Genomic DNA, 20,213 nt, shown 5'->3' on the forward strand with positions numbered 1-20,213 from the left:
AGGCTGAAGCAGGAGAATCGCCTGAACCCGGGAGGTGGAGATTGCGGTGAACTGAGATCATGCCACTGCACTCCAGCCTGGGCAATAAAAGTGAAAGTCTGTCTCAAAAAAAAAAAAGAAAGAAAAAGAAAAAGAAATTAAGCAAAGTAACTACCCATAACATTACACAACATGTCAGAATATTTTTTAAAAATCTACCAAATAAAACATTTAAAAATTCTTCAGGAAATCCACAACCTTGCTTGCGGAAGCCTTGCTTGCACCAAAGCGGTCTGACTCAACTACTCTACCAAAAGGAAGTACGTAATTTAAATCAGTACTATTTTCAGATTATAATAATCTTGATACATCTTTATTATCACTTCACACACAGAAATGTGCACACATTCACACACACGCACACATTTTCATGCTTTTTACCACCTATTTCAGAGGAAATAATAGTATAAGGAAAGAACTTTAAAGAATGGCAGCCAAGGTCAGGGCTTAGAGCATAGCTGTATTTCTCATTTATACTTGGGCAGGTCACGTATAGTATGATACTTCTACATCTAAACTACTCACTAGTACATCTAAAGAAATGTGACATTAGGAAAACGTAGTATTTTCCCTGAGCAGTTACTGTATTTTCCTTTAATCAAAAAGTTGGCATGCCCTCAAATTGTTCAGGTTACCTTACCAACTTTTCTTCCAGAAATAAAAACCTGGTATCAGGAGGGATTCCCAACAGCAGTATTTAGAACAATTTTTGTACAAACTATCTTCAACTTCTGATTCTAAAGGAATCTCTTTTTAAACATTTACATTGAACTCAAACCCAAAGGCTTTCAGTTCAAATAGCAAATAATTATACTTACGAATTATCTCCAGACTAGTAATCTCCAGAACTGTCCAAGTGGTAGGAAAATCTAAACATTATCATTCAGCACCAAAAGCCTTTTATTACAAGGTAGAAGTGTTATTTAAAGCTGAACACAAACCACACAGCTACTACTAAAATCTAAAGCAAATTAAGATCCTCACGTAGCAACCAATAGTCACTCAGGAGTAGCACATTCTCCCAACTTAAACTCCTAAAGTTACATGTTCTGGAATTATTCTTAGTCTTCATCGTTTTCTTTGCTTCAGGGCATGAAATACTTCACCCTATTGTGTGTCCTTCTACACAGTTCTCCCTGAAAGTGATTATTAGAGTTACAGGGCACAAGAAGGGGCTTTGACTTAGCTCAGCAGTACAGGTCCCTACACAGCAACAACCAGGCAGCAGTCAGCAAAGGCTGTTTCTCATCTCACTAAGTGCTGATCCCCCACCTTTTGTTTTCTGCTCTTGTGATAACGAGATCTCTCTCTCTCTCTCAGATATAAAGAATCTTTACAGGGCCTAATCCACTTATATACACAGTGATAAAGGCTTTTCCATTTTTCCCCAAAGAAACATGCAATTCAAGCTGTGAGCTAGGCCAGGCCACTGTTTTGAGGTCCTGCTACAGAATAGTGTGCTCTTCTCTCCAAACACTGCAATGATAAATTTGGCATTGCATATGGCTAGATGGCAAAGATGTGTAATAGACTGTTTTCCAGGCCTTTGAAACTGGGATTTCTTAATGCCAAATGAGGCATAAGCCTGGGCATGATCCAGATTTATTTTTCTTGAGGCATACTAATGAAAAAGTTCAAGGAAGCACTATAAAATAATAAGAGTATGGCAGTACTATAATGTTCAATGACTTTTTTGTAGCAGTGGAACACTAAGTTTTGCTTGAATTAGGTCCACCCAAAGGAAAACATATTTCTTACTAGATGCCACATGCGTGACTCACTATGTGGGCAATATTTTATTAATACCAAAACAATAAATTTAAATATGAGCTGTCCATTTTATGAGTGTGTTTTTGAAAACACACTGATGGCAAAACTATTTTACTAAACAAGTTCAACTCTATAAATATACCGAGAGAAAAGATGTAAAATTTTATAATACTATTTCAAGTTAAAGGCACTCAAAAACTGTAGGCTTACTCATTAAATCTTAACATGATAACAAATTAGCAGAAAATGTTGAAAGTATTTAAATCATCTTTGGTTTCCTTAATCGGCTTCTAAAAATAACACTTTAGCTGGCTGAAACATATTGAATTCAAAATCCCAAATATAAAACATATAAAGTTTATAATTAAGGCAATTATTCAGATAGTTCAGGGCAAAAGCTTCCTCTTTTGAGTAACCAGATGGAGGCAAAGCGGGTTTTGAATTTGGGTAATGGTCTTATTTCCCACTTAAATTTGTTTCTGTAAATCTGGCTGAAACTTCATGTATCACAGGAGGCACAGGAGGGCTTACCTACAAATCATAATCATCAACCCACTATAGCATGAAAAGGTATAAAAAGCAATTATCCAATGATTCTGGAGTGTAGAAATATTCAGCCTGGATAAATCAGGTTTAAAAATTTTGATCACAATTGAAGTTTATTTGTGAATACCCAGTGTGTCTATTTAAACAATCTTAGTGCAGTAAGCAGTGTGCAATCCAAACTAAAAGGTCACTACGAAAACCCCAGGCCTACCTGTCAGGTCAATATTTAGTCCTTGATTAGAAAATATTAAGTGTCACAAAGCCACATTTTTCAAATTCTGATTTAAAACCAATTCAGTTGGTTGAGGATTACACAAATACTTTTAAAATCTGTTTTTATTAAACTATAAAGCTTTTCAAATCACAAAGCTACATATACTGTTACATATGAAAAATACAAGTAATGATTGCATGATTACTTAGGTTGTGAAAATTTCAAAATATCAGTGGACTACAAACAAATTTTAAACAGATAGAAGCAATTTACATCCACTTATTTCCAACTACATGGCTTCCTCGATTTCCTGTGTAGAAATGAATGTATCTCAGAGTGCCTGCTCTTACAAGCTGGACTGTCTTCTACTGAAGAACTTCTTTGTTCTCCTTAAAAATCAGTGTATATGAATTCCTTCTACATTTCCCACTTGCCTGAAAATGACAGTTGAGGGTCTGTGTTTCTTCATTTCTAACCCATTTCTGAATAAAAAGACTTATTTTTTGCAGTTTGACTTACAGAACCTAAGCTCTTGTAGCAGGAACTCAAAACTTGGTTATGTAAGCAGAAAAGAGAAGTGCCAGAGCCACTGAGAAGAAGACATGCGGCGTTGCTTACTTAAATCCCCAGCCTGTGCCCCCAAGGACAATAGCTGCTACCAGGATGGCACCAGCGATGGAGCCTATTATGAGATTGGTGGCACTAGGACCTGTGACAAAGGATCATGGGAAGAGAGTCATATGAACCAACCACTTTCGTTACCACAAGGGAAAGGCAGTTAAGCAGTTTCAGGAAGTAAATATCCTGTGTAAAAGATGGCTAAACATTTAAATTGCCTTTATTTACTTAGCTTACTTGCACTTTAGATGCTATGGTGAGCGTTGCTTGGATTTATATGTCTTTAAATCTAAAGTTTCTGCACCATTGACAATTAAGTTCCATTAAATTCACCTTTCACAGAATTTGAAGCAAATAGGCCCCACTTGCTGTCTTTACACGTCCTTCTTCTTTCCAAGTATTATGTATCAAATAAGTAAAAGCACATAGAGAATACCATCGCGTTCAGATTGGCTCCATCTGACTGACAAATGGGGGCATGGAGGAAAGGAAACACATTCTGCTACAATGCCCTTCCAAAAAGCACCTAAAAGTGGTCTGAATGTTAACTTTTTAATTCCCCACTTGGAGACAGTTAAAATTTAGCAGTCAGAAGGAAGTCATCAATACAGATCTGACTTTTGAAGCCTTGCTCTCAAAGATACACTTCTTCACGATCCTTACAGTGGTAAAGACCAAAATGGGGTTCCAAAGGCAAGATATAAGGAAGCATAAATCTCATTTGGGTAATTTTGGAGAAATGGTAAAAAGATTCCTTAGATTCAACTGAGAATAGCTTTAAAGTTCCCATTGTTACTAACAGAACTTTGAGGCTTAGAGATATAAAAAAGCAGAGAGCCAAAGGACAGTAAGAAAGAAAAGACAAGGTGGCATTTCTATCAATTGCTAAGGATAAGAGCTAATCCATATTCCAGTAACTCCTGTCCACTCGCTCACTCCTCTCCTTAAGCTCAGCATTTTAAAATCTAAGCAACGTTAAACCTAGTATAATAATTACTTTACATATCCCATCCTTCAGGATGCTAATATGCAGGTACAGTGTCCCCTAACAACAAAATACTTTCAGTCCTATCTATCCCTGCTCCAGGAATCACAAAGCCAATGTTGCTAGTTTCTCTAAAATCCTTGAGGTTTGTGTATACATTCATTTCTGTGTAAAAAATTCTCTTTTCTGCTCACATCAGTGCCCTCAACTGTGTACATAAATGGATGTCAGTTTTGGCGGCACTCAAATTGCATGCGTAACATGTTTTTACTTAGAGACCATCTAGGGCTTGGTGGGCAGGTAGAGGACAGCTGCAATACAGTCTCAGGGATGCAGGTCTCTTCAGGCTTCTGGGCTTGTGACATGCTCTTAAGACTAACCACTGACCATCTAGAGAATGAATCTCAGTTGCCTTTAGAGATACACTAATAATAATAATAATAATGAGAGCCACAAAAATAGTTTAGCTACCGTATTGTGCACTTACTAAGCGCCGGACACAGTACTGAACACTTGACATACAGTATCTCATTTGATCTTTACAAAAATCATATGAGGTGGGAACTATGACTATCCTTGTTTAATGGATGAGGAAACAGGCTTCTGGAAGTTTGTGAGTGATAGCGGCAAGATGTGAACACAGATTTGTCTGACTCTAAAACATATCCTATAAGTCAAGGGTCAGCAAACTAGAGCCCACAGACCAAATCTAGCCCCACTGTCTGTTTTCGCAAAAAAGTTTTATCGGAACACAGCCATGCGCATTCATTTACATATTGTTTATGGCTGCTTTCATGCTAAGACAGCATTGTTGAGAAGTTGTGACAGACAACCCTGTAGGCTGAAAGCTAAAACTATTTACCATCTTGCCCTTTACAGAAAGTCTGCTAACTTCTGTATTAGAGAAACTTTATTCCATTTACATGTATTTCCTCCCCACATTTCAACACAGAATCAAATTTCAAAACAAGTATAAAAAAAATATAACCATGTACATACTCTATGCTTTGGATATGATTTGCACTTCGTCAGCTTCAGAAAACATAGGCTAGGATTAGAATCAATACATAACTCATGAAAAATGATTCCTGACTTATAAACTAACGAGTAGAAATTGAAAAATAAAACTGCCCATGGAATTCTTAGTGACTGAATGAACATTACTCTATCAGTTAAACTAAGAAATGTTAAGACAATCTATATTGTACTACATTATTTTTTTAAAAACTATATTTCTTGAGCAATTATGCTAAAACTTGGAATTTGATGGGAAAAAAATCAGTAAGCTAAGAGACAACTAGTGCTCATAAACCAGGAATAATAAGAAATCTATCTTTAGAAAAAATATATATACACTTGCACAGACTTACCTGTCACAATTAGAAATAGTCACAAACGAACAAAACTGGAAATGATTGATGAAAACAAATGCTGGTAACAAGGACTATGTTTTACAAGAAAGGCCTCTTTGATTTTACCTATCTCTAAGACTTAAAGGAAGGATTATTAAAATTCATCCTTTCAATTAGTACATTTAAGGATACCAAAGTTACAGCCAATGTATAATGTTAAGAAATGCATTTGGGATGATTTTCAGAAAACTACCATTTGTCAAGGAGGAATTTCACATAAATGCATGCATGGAGCTGGCCCTGAAAAAGGAATGTTTCTTCTGTATATAATCCAGTCAACAGATCCAAGGGGAAATTTTACAGGACAAAGTTCTTGTCTCTAAATATTTTTATCCCTGTTACGGTCTTTGTTTTCTAATATACAAGGAGAAACAAAATCTCTTTTCTAGTATTTCTAGCTTCCCCTGTGCTAACCAGCTTCACAGTCCATAGAGATGAGATGTGAGTTGGAAGATCTAAGTCTGGTCAAAGTCCTTGAATCCAGAAGAAAGAAGGCTCATGTCATCTTCAACACAAGGTGTGAACTATGAACCTGCTTCCCTCTTAATGCTATTTTGGTCCCCAGGTCTCCCAATTCCAGTATGTAAGAGGAGCACCCGTTTGTTTTAACCAATGAGACTAAAGAAAAACATGTCTGATATTCACAATAAGCCCAAGATTTGGGGTGGGTGAGTCAAAGATATCTAGTGATGCCTGAAGATACTAGTAATTCATTCTGGGCCACTTTGAAGTGTTACCACCACCACAGTAGACAGAAAAGATTGTGTAAAGGGTTATGTCTGCCATTCTTAAATATTCTTTTTCTAATTAGAGAGAGAAGAAAAAAATCATGATAATATTTTAATCTACAGATTAGCAATCTCAGGAAGCAGTGTGCCCTGGAGAACTGACAGCTATTGTGAGGATGTGGATCAAGTACAGAGTACCCTAAATCAAAGCATCAGGAGAACTGCATGTCTGTGACAGCTTAATGGGCAAGTGGCACACAATATATCTATTTACACCCTGGCTACTTTTAAGACCAACCCACCAGGTGATTTGCAGCTGTTCACTTATGGTTATACAGGTTTGGATTAAATATTTTTTCATTCTTAATGCTCCTTGCTTCCAAATATTTATGTAGACTTCAATTTTGAATTATTAACCTATTTTATAGGAAAAATAGGAAGGCAGTATGCTAAATATCTTCTTTTTAAAAAATTAAGCTGCAGCCTCCTATATCATTCTAAATAAATGAAGAAAACATTAGTAGCTATCATTTTTATTACCTTTAAAAGGTGCTATAACTGTTGATAATTCCTAGTTATATACGTAAGTTTATTTGACTGGCACAGATTAACTTTATTACAAGAATCCTAAGAAAACATACATATAAAAGCATTTTTGCCAATAAATGGTTTAAAAAAAAAAGTCTGTATTTTAAAATTACTTTTATAAAGTGGAGGAGCAATAGAAGTGTTGGGACTATTGCCTTAATTGTGAAGCTATCGGAAGCACACCCAGTGTTATGTTATGCCCCACATTGTTCCAGACAGGAGAAGGTTCTACATGACACAAGAAAACCACAGGACACAAGCAACATCCAAGTCACACCACAAGGTGCACTACCACGGGAAACACGGTCAACAGGACGAGACATGGAGTCAGGTACAGGCATCGCCTCACACACCAGGCACCACACAGAAACACTCTGAAACTGGCAAGGATGCTTACTCTATTCCCCACCCTGTGCCTCCAAAAATCACCCCCAGGGCCAGAATGGTGCCGGCCACGGCCCCTATTAGCCTGCTTGTGGCCATATTCACTGTGTGGAGGGAAAATGGAGATTTTTTAACAAAGGAAATTACACACTAATTTCACTAACATACAAAATAATCTATTCAGGACATGCTTTGAAAGTTAGCTAAATATTGAATTTTTTTGCTATAAGATTTGAAATTAAGATCTACATACATATTGAAGATATTTGAGGATAACTGTGAATTTACCTTCAAACTCCGCACACCCTCTTTTAAAAAACATAATTATCTTATACACACTTATAAACACATAAATAATTCAATTTGTTATAGTTCCTATCATATGTGAGGTAAAATAAAAAGTAATTTAAATTGCATAACAGCAAATCTGTATATTAATTACAAAAGTAATGAACCACTAGTAATTGTTTATAAAATTCTCAAACTGTAAAATATGCCTAAGAAGCTACATCTTTTCAAAACAGAATATATCATTCAGTTTTGTGAAGATCCTTAGAAATTCAAGACAGAATAGCTTTAAAGGTAAATACATGTTTACCTGGGAAGTTATTGAAAAGTATATTTCAAATAAGTCTGCAATGTTTGGATTTCTGTCACAGTATTTAGACATTTTGTTTTTTATTAATAGTCTCAAGTGGATAAACTATGCAGTGATAGAAAGTTAGGGTCTCTGGGAAACCGTATTAATTGCTTCAGACCACCAAGTGGTAGATGGCTACCAGAGTGAGAATCTGAATAACTTTATGTCACTGCTTCTGTGTACAGCTTTCCTATCCTGGAAAATGGGCCTGGAATGAGTGGAGGTCCCCAAGGTTCCCTCTACAAAGGCAAAATGAAGTTTGGTGTTAAAGTAGGAAGACACATTGTTTGCAGTTGTGTGTCTGTGCCTGTGTGCACACAAGTGTGTGGACATACATATACTTTATTTCATATTTCTATAGGAATCAAAAGGACTGGCTTCAAATCACCTTTCCCATGATGACAGAGATTAACTTCAACAAGGCTGCCCTTCACATGTATTGTGTGCTCTGAGACAGTAAAACAAAACAAAGATCCACGACTCAAAGCCACCATTTTTTAAGGCTTACAATCGGGCTAACCGACATTTTTAGCTAAATATTCTCCCAGAGGAAGAGAAAGAATCTTGGATTTCTAACCCTGTTAAGCAACTGTATACTGCTTTATCTTATCACAAGATAATAATGTGAGGGAGAAATTCTAGTTTTATCATCGACTAAGCACGACCTGGTTTCTTAAAAAACAAACAAACAAAAAAAGATGGGGACACAACAGAGAACAGAAAAGTCCCCTGAGAGTGTTGAAGGCTAAGGGAAGAAGACCAACACAGAAGGTGGCAGCAATGTTTCCCCACTATGACAATACATGAGAACTCAAAACCACCTGAACTACTCCGATTTTCAAGTTATGGAGGCAAATACTGGGATTGAAAGGTATTCAAAATATGAAGCCTCATTTTTAAAAAGACCCTAGAAAACCCTTGCTTTCAGAATACTAAATTAACTAATATACATTATTTATTATTTTATAACTTTTTTTTCTTTTTTCTTTTTTTTTTTGAGATGGAGTCTCGCTTTGTTGCCCAGGCTGGAGTGCAGTGGCACGATCTCAGCTCACTGCAACCTCTGCCTCCCAGGTTCAAGCAATTCTTCTGCCTCAGCCTCCCAAGTAGCTGGGACTACAGGTGCGCACCACCACACCCAGCTAATTTTTGTATTTTTAGTTAGAGACAGGGTTTCACCATATTGGTCAGGCTGGTCTCAAACTCCTGACCTCATGGTCTGCCCGCCTCAGCCTCCCAAAGTGCTGGGATTACAGGTGTGAGCCACCGTGCCTGGCCATAACTGTTTTTTTTTTTTTTTTTTTTGCTTAAGTTTCAGGCATTGGTTCTCAGAGCTGCAATACATGACAGTCCTATGACTTCTGCAATTTTTATATAAGCCACATATGCTAAATAATAGAAAAAAACCCTCTCCCATAAATTGTGATACTAAATGAGTGTTAATTTTTTAGAAATGGTAAGAACTATATGAAAGATACATAAAAATAATTTTAAAAGACTTTTGTCTTTGCTATGGATATAATTTCTCACTGCAGAAACAAGACAAAATCATGGAGGTTTTAGAAATACAACCGGAGGACAAGACATTTCTACAGAGGCTTCAAGTGGGTATTCAAGATGAACAGATAATAGTCTGTAATCTCCAATGAGAAAGAATAATTATCTCTACATTATTAACTGATAAGTACTCTTAACGCTAAAACAAGTTAGAAGTGGGAAAAAAAGCTTTTTCAAAAGCATCCCTACCCTCCCTGTTCTCTCTCCCTCCCATTACTTTGAGTGACACAGTATCCTGCAAATACATGTAAAGTGCCATTTGATTCTTTGCCATTGTACTGAACATGGTTATCTCTTAAAGATGTGAAGATTTTCTTTTTGTCTATCTTGCTTTGCTTTTGTTCTCTTCCTTTAGAGAGAGCTGAACTTTGTTTTGGCAAGTAGGAACTTGTGCATCACCTCGACATAAATTCACTGAGTAGCTCACGGGTGGGTGGATTTTTCCAGGGGACCTATTTGAAAACGAAAGTTGCAGCTGCTTTTCATAGCTACAAAGAATTTATCATCTCATTGAAAAAAATTCTACTTCTACACTAATTTATCTATTTTGTAATGTATTCATTAATTCATTCATTACCTACTAAATACCTTTTTTTGTTGTTCAAGGAACTATGCTGGACACACGATGATATATCTTATTTTCCTTCTCATCCTACCACACCTGGAGATGGAACTCTTAAAGCTTCTAGCTGACAACACAATCCTTGTATTAGGAACTTAACTTTGCTCCCTAACTCTTTGATACACTTACTTTTCAATATAATGTGTTTGTGGAATCTGTTTATTACCTAGAGGAATGTTTTCATTTTTGTTTACTTGCTTATTTCCATTACTTGTTGGTTTATTATTATTTTCAGTCTTGGTCCCTGCTATCTAGGTTTACTTGTGATAAAAGATAGAATTTTTGGTAAGTTTAAAATATCAAAAACTATACATTTTCTCCTTTTCTTAAGATTTTCTATTTTATATGTATAATTCCTTTATAGACATGTCATGCTTCAGACATTTTGAAAATGTGCTGTTTTGAAATTGAATGGGTTTTTTTTCCTTATTTTTAGAGAGTTTAACAAGGTGCACTATTTCCCCCACGTGATTCCAAAGGGGGTTAAAATCCTGAATCTTTTGATACTTCACAGGCAGGAGGCATCAAAGTCATCATTTGTATTCCATGGACCAAAGTGCTTTCTTCAGGGATTTATTATTCCACTACAATTCAAGACAAGAAAAGTAAATACTAAATAAACTCTTTATATACTAGTGTATAATATTGGTATGTAGCTCCATATTTCAATACATTATACATACAATCAGATCTCCTTACTCTTTTCCATAAAAGAAAAAAAAAGTTCATTTTTAGATACATGGACAAATATTTAAAAGGATGCAAAATAAATGATTTCATGTAAGAATATATTTCAGTTTATGCTGTCAATGCAAATAGAGTTTTTCTGAACTGAAACAAAATAAATTCACAGTTATTAAAAAATTTTTAAACTTGATATATCCTTGGGTTATTGATAAGGCCATTGTTATTTGAGAAAAATATCCAGGTAGCACATAATTATACATGAGCATAATCATATATGACAAGGATAACTTCTCATATATCTAATCATCTAAACTATAAAATCAAAGATTTGTGCACTGACAAACACAGTCACCAAAAGGATGTATTATTGCAAAAGGTAAATGTAAACACTAAATACTCCTCAAGGTTAATACCTCAGAAAATAAGACTTCAAAACTATTGTTTTAAAAATACTAAATGCTAATAATACTTCCTTTCTTATCTAATTCCATAAAAAGCACCACTGACAAGTAATGGATCAGCTAATAAGCTTGATTACTACCTGGTTATTGTTTCGCTTTCTACTTACTATTGTGCTATGAGAACTAGCAAAATAACTTAATATTCAGCTTTTTTTTTTTTTTTTGAGAAGGGTCTTACTCTCTTGCTCAGGCTGGAGTGTAGCAGTGTGATCTTGGCTCACTGCAACCTCTGCCTCATGGGATTAGGTGATCCTCCCACTTCAGCCTCCCAAGTAGCTGGGACCACGGCACATGCCACCACACCTGGCTAATTTTTTAATTTTTTTTTTGTATAGACGGCGTTTTTCCGTGTTGCTCAGGCTGGTCTGGAACTCCTGGGCTCAAGCAATTCACCCACCTCAGCTTCCTAAAGTGTTGGAATCACAGGCGTGAGCCACTGTGCCTAGCCTCACTATTCGACTTCAAAACAGGAGTATGGAATAACAGAAAAAAGCATTTGGCTCAAGATAAGGTGATTCTGTTATATTATTGGCTCTGCCACTCACTCTTTGTTAACCCTGAAAACTAACTTAGTTTCTTCATTTGTAAAACAAGGGGTCTAGACTGAATTCTTTCTAAGGCCCTTTTTATTTCTGATTTGATGAGTGTGGTTGTGATGAAAAGGTCTGACCAAAGCTTCCCAGGAATAATATCTGCCCATACATATCACTGAAAACATTAGCTATGTCCCAGTTTCTCTTCCTTCTTACAGTGGTGATGTAAACTATCAAATGAGAAAAGTTCCACTGTATTCTATAGTAAGCACCTTGAGAAGGTGTCTACATACAGACAATAATTGGGGTAGTTGATGTGGGTCTCCCTGTAACAGGAGAGAATTCTAGGTCTTTTAAACAGAGTTAAAATACATTCTGTCCTTGTACAACAAAGCAAAATAATTTCCTATAATGATTTCAGTGGAAACAAGTTGAGAGAAGGACTAGGCTTCAAAAATACAAAAAATTAAAAATAAAATTAAGAAAGGGTTTTTGTATGTGAAATGAACAACAACGTAGAAAAAATAAAGTAACGTGACAAAAATCTTTTTTAAAAAATCCTTGCTCACATGGTTTGTGCTTTGAGATCTTATTTCTTGTCTTTCAATAGTTTGGTTTGAGAAGTTGGCGTGAATAATCTAGCATGCCTTAAATTATGGATCCATAGCGGACAACTGTAGCAAGTACAGGGTGACTACAGTGGCAATGCTTTCAGGTATGCTTTCAGTCCCTACACAGGAGAGGCTGAATTTCCTATTCTTCCAGGAACTTACAGTTAAAATAAAAGAAATACCCGAAACACATCAGTTCATTTCTGACATTCTCAAATCAATGAAGATGGAGTCACAGAATTCGCCTTCATTTTTACTAATTTGGTCTTGATCCAAAGGGCAGTTGGGTATAATTTATCTTTTATGATCATGTTCATGATTTTTTAAAAAGGCCATATTTTCATTATGTTTCTTGAATTTTTTTTCTCTATATAATGGAAGCATATTGAAATTAAATAAAACTAAGTATTTTTAATATTCTTACTGCACCTATACAGAAAACCTTCATCTACGGATATGATTGGCCACTGTGGGTGGTGCCCATTATAAATGGCAAGCATTTGGGGAGGCCCAAACACTGTGCTCAATCAGGCAGGTGCCAACCAAACCAGTTGGATCATGAGAAAAAAGATACAACATGCAGTTTTGTTTTGTTTTTTTTTCCTGAGACAGTGTCTCACTCTGTTGCCCAGGTTGGAGTGCAGTGTCACGATCTCGGCTCAATGCAAGCTCCATCTCCCAGGTTCACGCCATTCTCCTGCCTCAGCCTCCCGAGTAGCTGGGACTACAGGTGCCTGCCACCATGCCCGACTAATTTTTTGTATTTTTAGTAGAGACGAGGCTTCACCGTGTTAGCCAGGATGGTCTCGATCTCCTGACCTCGTGATCCACCTGCCTTGGCCTCCCAAAGTGCTGGGATTACAGGTGTGAGCCACCGCGCCCAGCCACAACATGCATTTTTTTTGAGAAAAATCCTAGTGTCTCACACACTGCTGAGCCTACAGTCAATAAAACACTGATTGTTTTAAAAACTTGAGTCCATTACCTATTACTCTTCGGCGAGGCAACAAAACAAATGAATATGGATAAACTGAAAAGCGGCACTAGCATGCACCATCTCATTTCCTTTACATATTTCAAAAGAGAAGAGTGTAATATTTATGGAGTGTCTGTGTGCGAAGCATATGTTATCTTTTAAATAGTAGACAGTCAATAAATATTTGCTAACTGAATAAAAAGAAAAGCACATAATTTCTCACTTGGAATCTTCTTTTAATCTGACAATCAAAAACAAAATAATAAAATCTACATAAAAGTTTTAAAATTTTTTAGTTTCTGTTTTACCAGTATATTAATAGATTTTTTAAATAGAGGTTAAAAAGATATAGATAGCTATTACAGATAAAAGCTATTATTTACTTGTACTAAAATGGCTTGATTTTTCTGGAAATGTAAATATTTATAAAAATAACTAGGTCATTTATTTCATTTAATGACTTATTTTCAATTTAATGAAAATTATTAGAGATTCATAAGGTTTTTAATAATTTTAGAACCAACAGATACCTTTACAATGACTCCATTGTCTTCATTAAAAATGAAAAAAGAAAAATGCAACAGGAAAGAAGCATACCAGAATGCTTATCTTTTTTTTCTTTTTTTTTTTTTTTCTTGAGATGGAATCTCCCTCTGTTACCCAGGCTGGAGTACAATGGCACCATCTCGGCTCACTGCAACCTCCACCTCCCGGGTTCAAGCGATTCTCCTACATCAGCCTCCCCAGTATCTGGGACTACAGGCATGTGCCACCACGCCCAGCTAATTTTTGTATTTTTAGTAGAGATGAGGTTTCACCATGTTGGCCAGGCTGGTCTCAAACTCCTGACCCCAGGTGATCTGCCTGCCTGGGCCTCCCAAAGTGCTGGGATAACAGGTGTAAGCCACTGTGCCCGGTCTCTCTTTTGGGGGATGAGTAGGGGGCTCAGTGTCTCACTCTATCACCCAGGCTGGAGTACAGTGGCACAATCTTGGCTCACTGCAACCTCTGTCCCCTGGGTTCAAGCAATTCTCGTGCCTCAGCCTCCCAAGTAGATGGGATTACAGGCATGTGCCATCATGTCTGGCTAATTTTTGTATTTTTAGTAGAGATGGGGTTTCACCATGTTGACCAGGCTGGTCTCGAACTCCTGACCTCAGGTGATCCACCTGCCCTTGGCCTCCCAAAGTTCTGGGATTACAGGTGCGAACCACTGCGCCTGGCCCAATAAGGCGTATCTTGAGCACCTCTGAGTTTTAATATTTTCTGTATTTTCAAATTTTTCTACAATAAGTATGTATTACTTGAAGGATCAAAAAAGTTATTCTTTTTTTTAAGATAGTGTGGGATACTACCACATTAAACAGAGAGAGCAAAGCAAAACAAAACAAAAGGCAGCTGTGAGTACTCTTTCTCTAGAATGTGACTTTCTTTACTTAATGCCTCCAAAGATTTTTAGGCATGGGTGGGTGAAGGAACAGGGAATAGATATTATAGAACCAGTCAATTAATAATCCCCTACTCTACTTAAAGAAAAAAGGCAGAGTCTAAGTAAATTTAGCTCTGCTCATCCGTTGAGGCATCTTTATACATCACTTGAGGAAACAGCATCTAGATCTTTAAAAAAAAAAAATCACAGATACACTGTGGAGAGAAAATTTGGAAAGAATGAACCTTGGCTTCTCTTGTTAGAGCTTAAATCTTCTCTAAATCTAACTTCAGAAGGTGGATCCAAGAATTTTTTGTTCTAGTTTTAAAGTAACAAAAGACTAAGTGTAAAAGTGGAATACGTTCCCTTTTAGAAATAGAAGAAGGAGAACAGAAATAGACTGTGAGGGTGTGATTATGATTCTTACAGAATTTTAATATCATGGGCATATTAAGCAAGTGCATAAAATGTGTTTTAACACACCCACTATTACTGAACAATTCACATGTGCCTGAATCAGCCTAAATCTCTTCAGGAATTGAGGACTACAGAGCTTCATCTGCATCTGAAATCATCTTTTCCCATATAAACTATACTGAAGTTCAGAGAGTTTCAATAAACTTTCATCCAAAACTAAGCTGATCAAAATGGTACTAATCCTATATGCATTTTCCTACCTGTCAGAGAAAAGCATGGCAGTTACTTACAAAAAAACTGTGCAGTACCATGATAAAGAAGCTGATGTACAATGTCATCCCTGTATATAAAAACTGGTTCTAGTATTTCCTTGGTTTCTCAGGTACAATGTAACAGATGCTGTAGTAAGCCTGTTTGTGACTGATGGGTTTTCTAGATCTTTGAAAATTGTATGAGGGGTTGAGAATCGGGAGAATAATGAAAAATGATTACCATACTCCTGATAACACAGACTACATTATAAGATGATGTAAGAGGCTGGGCGCGGTAGCTCACACCTGTAATCCCAGCCAAGGTGGGTGGATTACGAGGTCATGAGTTCAAGACCAGCCTGGCCAAGATGGTGAAACCCTATCTCCACTAAAAATACAAAAATTAGCCAGGCACAGTGGCAGGTGCCTGTATTCCCAGCTACTCAGGAGGCTGAGGCAGGAGAATCTCTTGAACCCAGGCAGCAGAAGTTATGATGAGCCAAGATCACACCGCTGAACTCCAGCCTGGGCGACAGAGTCAGACTCTGTCTCAAAAAAAAAAAAAAAAAAAGATGATGTAAGAGGGGCGGGCACAGTGGTTCACACCTATAATCCCAAACTTTGAGAGGCCAAGGCAGGAGGATCACTTGAGGCCAGGAGTACAAGACCAGCCTGGGGAACATAGTGACACCTTGTCTCTACAAAAAATAAACACTCCAGGGTTTTTCCCCATTTGCTTCTCACTTGTCTCTCCTGCCGCCCTGAGAAGAAGACGTGTTTGCTTCCCCTTTCGCCATGATTATAAGCTACCTGAGGCTTTCCCAGCCCTGCAGAACTAGCAAACCCCATGGTGCTGGAGAATCAGGAGAAGAAGAGAGGCTGGTCTAGAAGTGGAGAGCTTTCAGCAAACTGCTTACCACACCTAAGACAGTGTGTGTTGCAGCCCTAAAACTACATATTTTCCTGCTGCTTCAACATCTCCATAAAAGGGCTGTGAGTCTCCAATTTAGTCAACCAGGTGCACCAATGTGATAAGGTCGGTCCCTGCTAGAGGTTCTCCTTCCTACTTCCTTTCCTGACTGTGACCTAGTGACATTCAAATACATCAATGAAATCCCCTCACTCCTTTTCTTGTGTGTCCCACTCTGAACCTCAATAAATGTACTTGCTTACAAAAAAAAATAAATAAAATAAAAAAATAAAATAAAAAATTAGCCGGGCATGGTGGCAGGATTCTTGGGCCTTGCAGTTTGAGGCTTCAGTGAGCCATGATTGTGCCACTACACTCTTACCTGGGTGACAGAGCAAGATCCTGTCTCAAAAAAAAAAAAAAAAAAAAATGATATAATGGATGGGAAAAGAACAAGAGTCTGAGATCAGGCACTTGGGACTTAGGTCCTGATCCCGGCCTTGTCTCCCACTACCTGGGTGACTACAGTAAGTGACCTGACCTCAGGGTCCGGGCCTTCTCATCTGCGAAAATAGGGAGTGGTCCTAGGTGGCCCCTGAGTCTCTTTCTAATCCCAAAATTCTAATTTCTCTCCTCTTAATGACTGATTAAAACAAAGGTCCAGATCTCTCATATTTTCTTTGAAGAATGAAAGTTCTGTGAAGAATTCCAACTCCTTCCTAGTCAAAAGAATGTTCAAAAAGAGCTTGTAAGGTGACAACTTCCTTCTGGAGAGATTCCAACATTGAAAAGTAACCAGAGCCTCATGTCAGCCAAAAAGATTTGATCTATTAGAAAAACAGCATAGCTTAGACGAATTGCAAAATAATTTGTGACTACGGAAAGAGAATAAGGTTTAAAGAGAAAAAGAATACTGTATTAAAGAAAATGTGTATATTTACTTCTTCCGAATCTCAGTTCTAGACTAAGAAGTAATTCAAACACATTTTAAAAATATGATATACCAGAATCCTTAATTTGGCAGTAACATAAATTATATACTTTAAAAGCAAAAAGAGATATTCTTATGTGTCTCCTCTTAAGTCAATTAGAATGTTATATTGGTGCACTGGAACAGTGTCAATGAATTCAGTATTCCATGAATTGAAACCAAAATCACACAAACCCTTGGGTCCTTCATCTTTGGGGGGGTGAAGGTTCCTAACTGGATCCCGGATACTGCAATCTGTTCCTGCCCAGGTGAAATCACAAATGCAGGTGGCTTCATTACTACACACCTGTGAAGAAAAATGAACAGATATGGCATTTTCACTGTATTTTGTAGAATAATGGTGATAAATGTAAAAGAGACATGGGGGCAGGGAGGAAGCTTTAAAAGCTACTTGGAATTTCTTTTTAAAGTTTCCCGTGGTTTTGATCACTAGACATGAGGTAATAATGCACAGATCGAATTGTGTAACATTTTTTCCCATTAATTAAAGAAAAAGAGTAAAAGGAAGAAATTCTTTAATTATTTCTTATTATTTATTATTATTCTTAAATTAAATTGAATTATTCATGTTATTCTTAAATTAAATTGAATCATGATATTACTTAAGTATACAAATGTCTGACAAGATACTTTTTTCTACTTTGTTCAGAAGTAGCTGTTTCTAGGAACACACTTTAAAAACATATACACTTAATTCAATAAATTAATAGACAGTGGGCTCAAAAGCACTGCTGGAGATAAAAGGCCAGGAGACATAAATCACCAATGCCTTGTATGACCTCACCGTTACCATGTCCAACACCAAACTTACTTGGTGGTACTTTCCCTGCCCAACAAGCATTCCCCACCACCACCACACCCCCACACCCCTAGTCCCTGGTAACTCTCTTTCCTCAGTCAGCCAAGCTGAGGACCCCAGAGTTATCTCTGTCTCCTCCCTGTTTCTCCAGGGACCCACCAGCATGCTGGAATGGAACTGTAATCTAGAGGAAATAAGTAACAATCAGCAAACAAGAGACAGGAGTGTTTAAACCCTTATCTCCCTGAGAAATACATTCAGAGATGATAAAATCAAACAAGGAAGCTTTTTAATCTGAAATATTCTAATACCATGATTGCGATTAACAAGGCTGAATTTGGCCTTTTGTTGTTGTTGTTGTTGTTGTTGTTGAGATGGAGTCTCGCTCTGTCACCAGGCTGGAGTGCCAGTGGCTCCATCTCGGCTCACTGCAACCTCCACCTCTTGGTTTCAAGCGATTCTTCTGCCAAAGCCTTCTGAGTAGCTGGGACTACAGGTGCCCACCACCATGCCCAGCTATTTTTGCATTTTTAGTAGAGACGGTGTTTCACCATGTTAGCTAGGAGGATGGCTGAAATGAAAGTCCAGCCACTGTGACCATGCCAGACCATGAAGGTTCCAGCTGTCACAATGATACCTACTTACCCCATGGCCCGAACAGACTTTACCCTTGGAATCGAGTGGACAGCTGCTCATATTTAGGGCTTGAATTTGTAGGCACTTTCTATCTAAACACATCATAGACGGGCCACATGGTGTTCCATCTTCTACATAGCCCACATCCGTATCATCATCTAAAACTACATGAGCACCACTAAAACGAGAAAGATATCCATATAACTATTTGCACCACACTTAGAACATCAACATGAATGAGGCTTGCTCTTCACGAAACTGAAGAGGCTGTCAGTGGATGTGGATTTCTCCTAGCATTTTCTTACTCCTCTTCTTCTTCCCCTTTCCCTACCTTTCCTTAATAAAAGAGCATGAAAAAGAAACTCTCTTTCATTATCATTATTACAATACACATTAACAAGAAAAATGTCATTTGCATAAAGTATATTCTAAATCTTCACTTGTTTTCAAGACCCAACATTAAGACTAAAGGAGAAGTATCTGTATGAGAACAAAATAAGCAAATATATCATTAGCTCTCCAAGGCTTTCAGATGTAGCATGGTGGAAAAAAGCAGATGATGAACAAAAACAGCAAATAAAAAATATTTTGAAAAGTATTATTCTTACTTCAGAAGATCTGATTATCCATAATTGAAAAAAATAAACAAACCAGTTATTTTCTATTGATATTTACAGACATGCCTAGCTAAATGATGGGGATAACATTCTAAGAAATGTGTCATTAGTCAGTTTTGTCTTTGTGCAAATGTCATAGAATGAGCTCACACAAACCTGGATGGTATAGCCTACTATACACCTACACTGCTAGATGGTCTAGTCTATTGCTCCTGGGTTACACTTCTGTATGGCATGCTACTGTACTGCATACTGTGGGCAATTATAACACAATGGTAAGTACTTGCCTATCTAAACGTATCTAAACATAGAAAAGGGGCAGAATGACTTTTCTATGTTTAGATACATTTAGATAGGCAAGTACTTACCATTGTGTAAAAAATTTCAGTCAATGACAGACCACATATATGACAGTGTTTTCATAAGATTATTTCATGTGTTTTAGTGCTTACTTCTAAAATTTCAAAGTTAGGAATAATTTGAATTTGAATGATAATGCTATAGTCATTCAAATCTTGCTGAATATTTAACAAATATGCTAGTTTAGTATATATAACAATATAACTTAACAAGGCTATTTTATCTAAAGGCATGAAAACACACATTCGAATAAAGCTTGTATACGTCAAAGTAACTAGCTTTAGAGACTACAAATTTATTCCAGGAGGGATCTTACTAAGACCCTGTTAGAATTGTCTTCAGAGCCATTTAAAAGCCAGAAAAAAAAAGTAACCATTTGACCAAGACAGCATTAGCCAATTTAGTACCCAATGAATTTACTAAAATTACTTT

The 20,213-nt window shown here is 37.0% G+C and overlaps 1 protein-coding gene across 3 annotated transcripts in view; it reads right to left on the minus strand.

The window, feature by feature from the left end:
* ADAM23 (ADAM metallopeptidase domain 23) overlaps nucleotides 1-20,213 on the minus strand; it is a 177,587-nt gene that overhangs the window by 8,164 nt on the left and 149,210 nt on the right. For 2 of the 3 annotated variants that reach the window (XM_032754785.2, XM_058439249.1), the window contains 3 exons: nucleotides 18,814-18,982; nucleotides 17,544-17,655; nucleotides 3,188-3,278 (listed from right to left, as the gene is read on the minus strand). In XM_032754785.2, coding sequence (XP_032610676.1) covers nucleotides 3,188-3,278; nucleotides 17,544-17,655; nucleotides 18,814-18,982 — 372 coding nt within the window. Of the gene's footprint in view, nucleotides 1-3,187; nucleotides 3,279-7,297; nucleotides 7,389-17,543; nucleotides 17,656-18,813; nucleotides 18,983-20,213 lie in introns of all 3 variants that reach the window. The other variant, XM_058439253.1, reaches the window with a different exon arrangement.

The sequence above is a fragment of the Hylobates moloch genome, unplaced genomic scaffold (assembly GCF_009828535.3).
Source record: "Hylobates moloch isolate HMO894 unplaced genomic scaffold, HMol_V3 SCAFFOLD_1, whole genome shotgun sequence".
Classification (NCBI taxonomy): Eukaryota; Metazoa; Chordata; class Mammalia; order Primates; family Hylobatidae; genus Hylobates; species Hylobates moloch.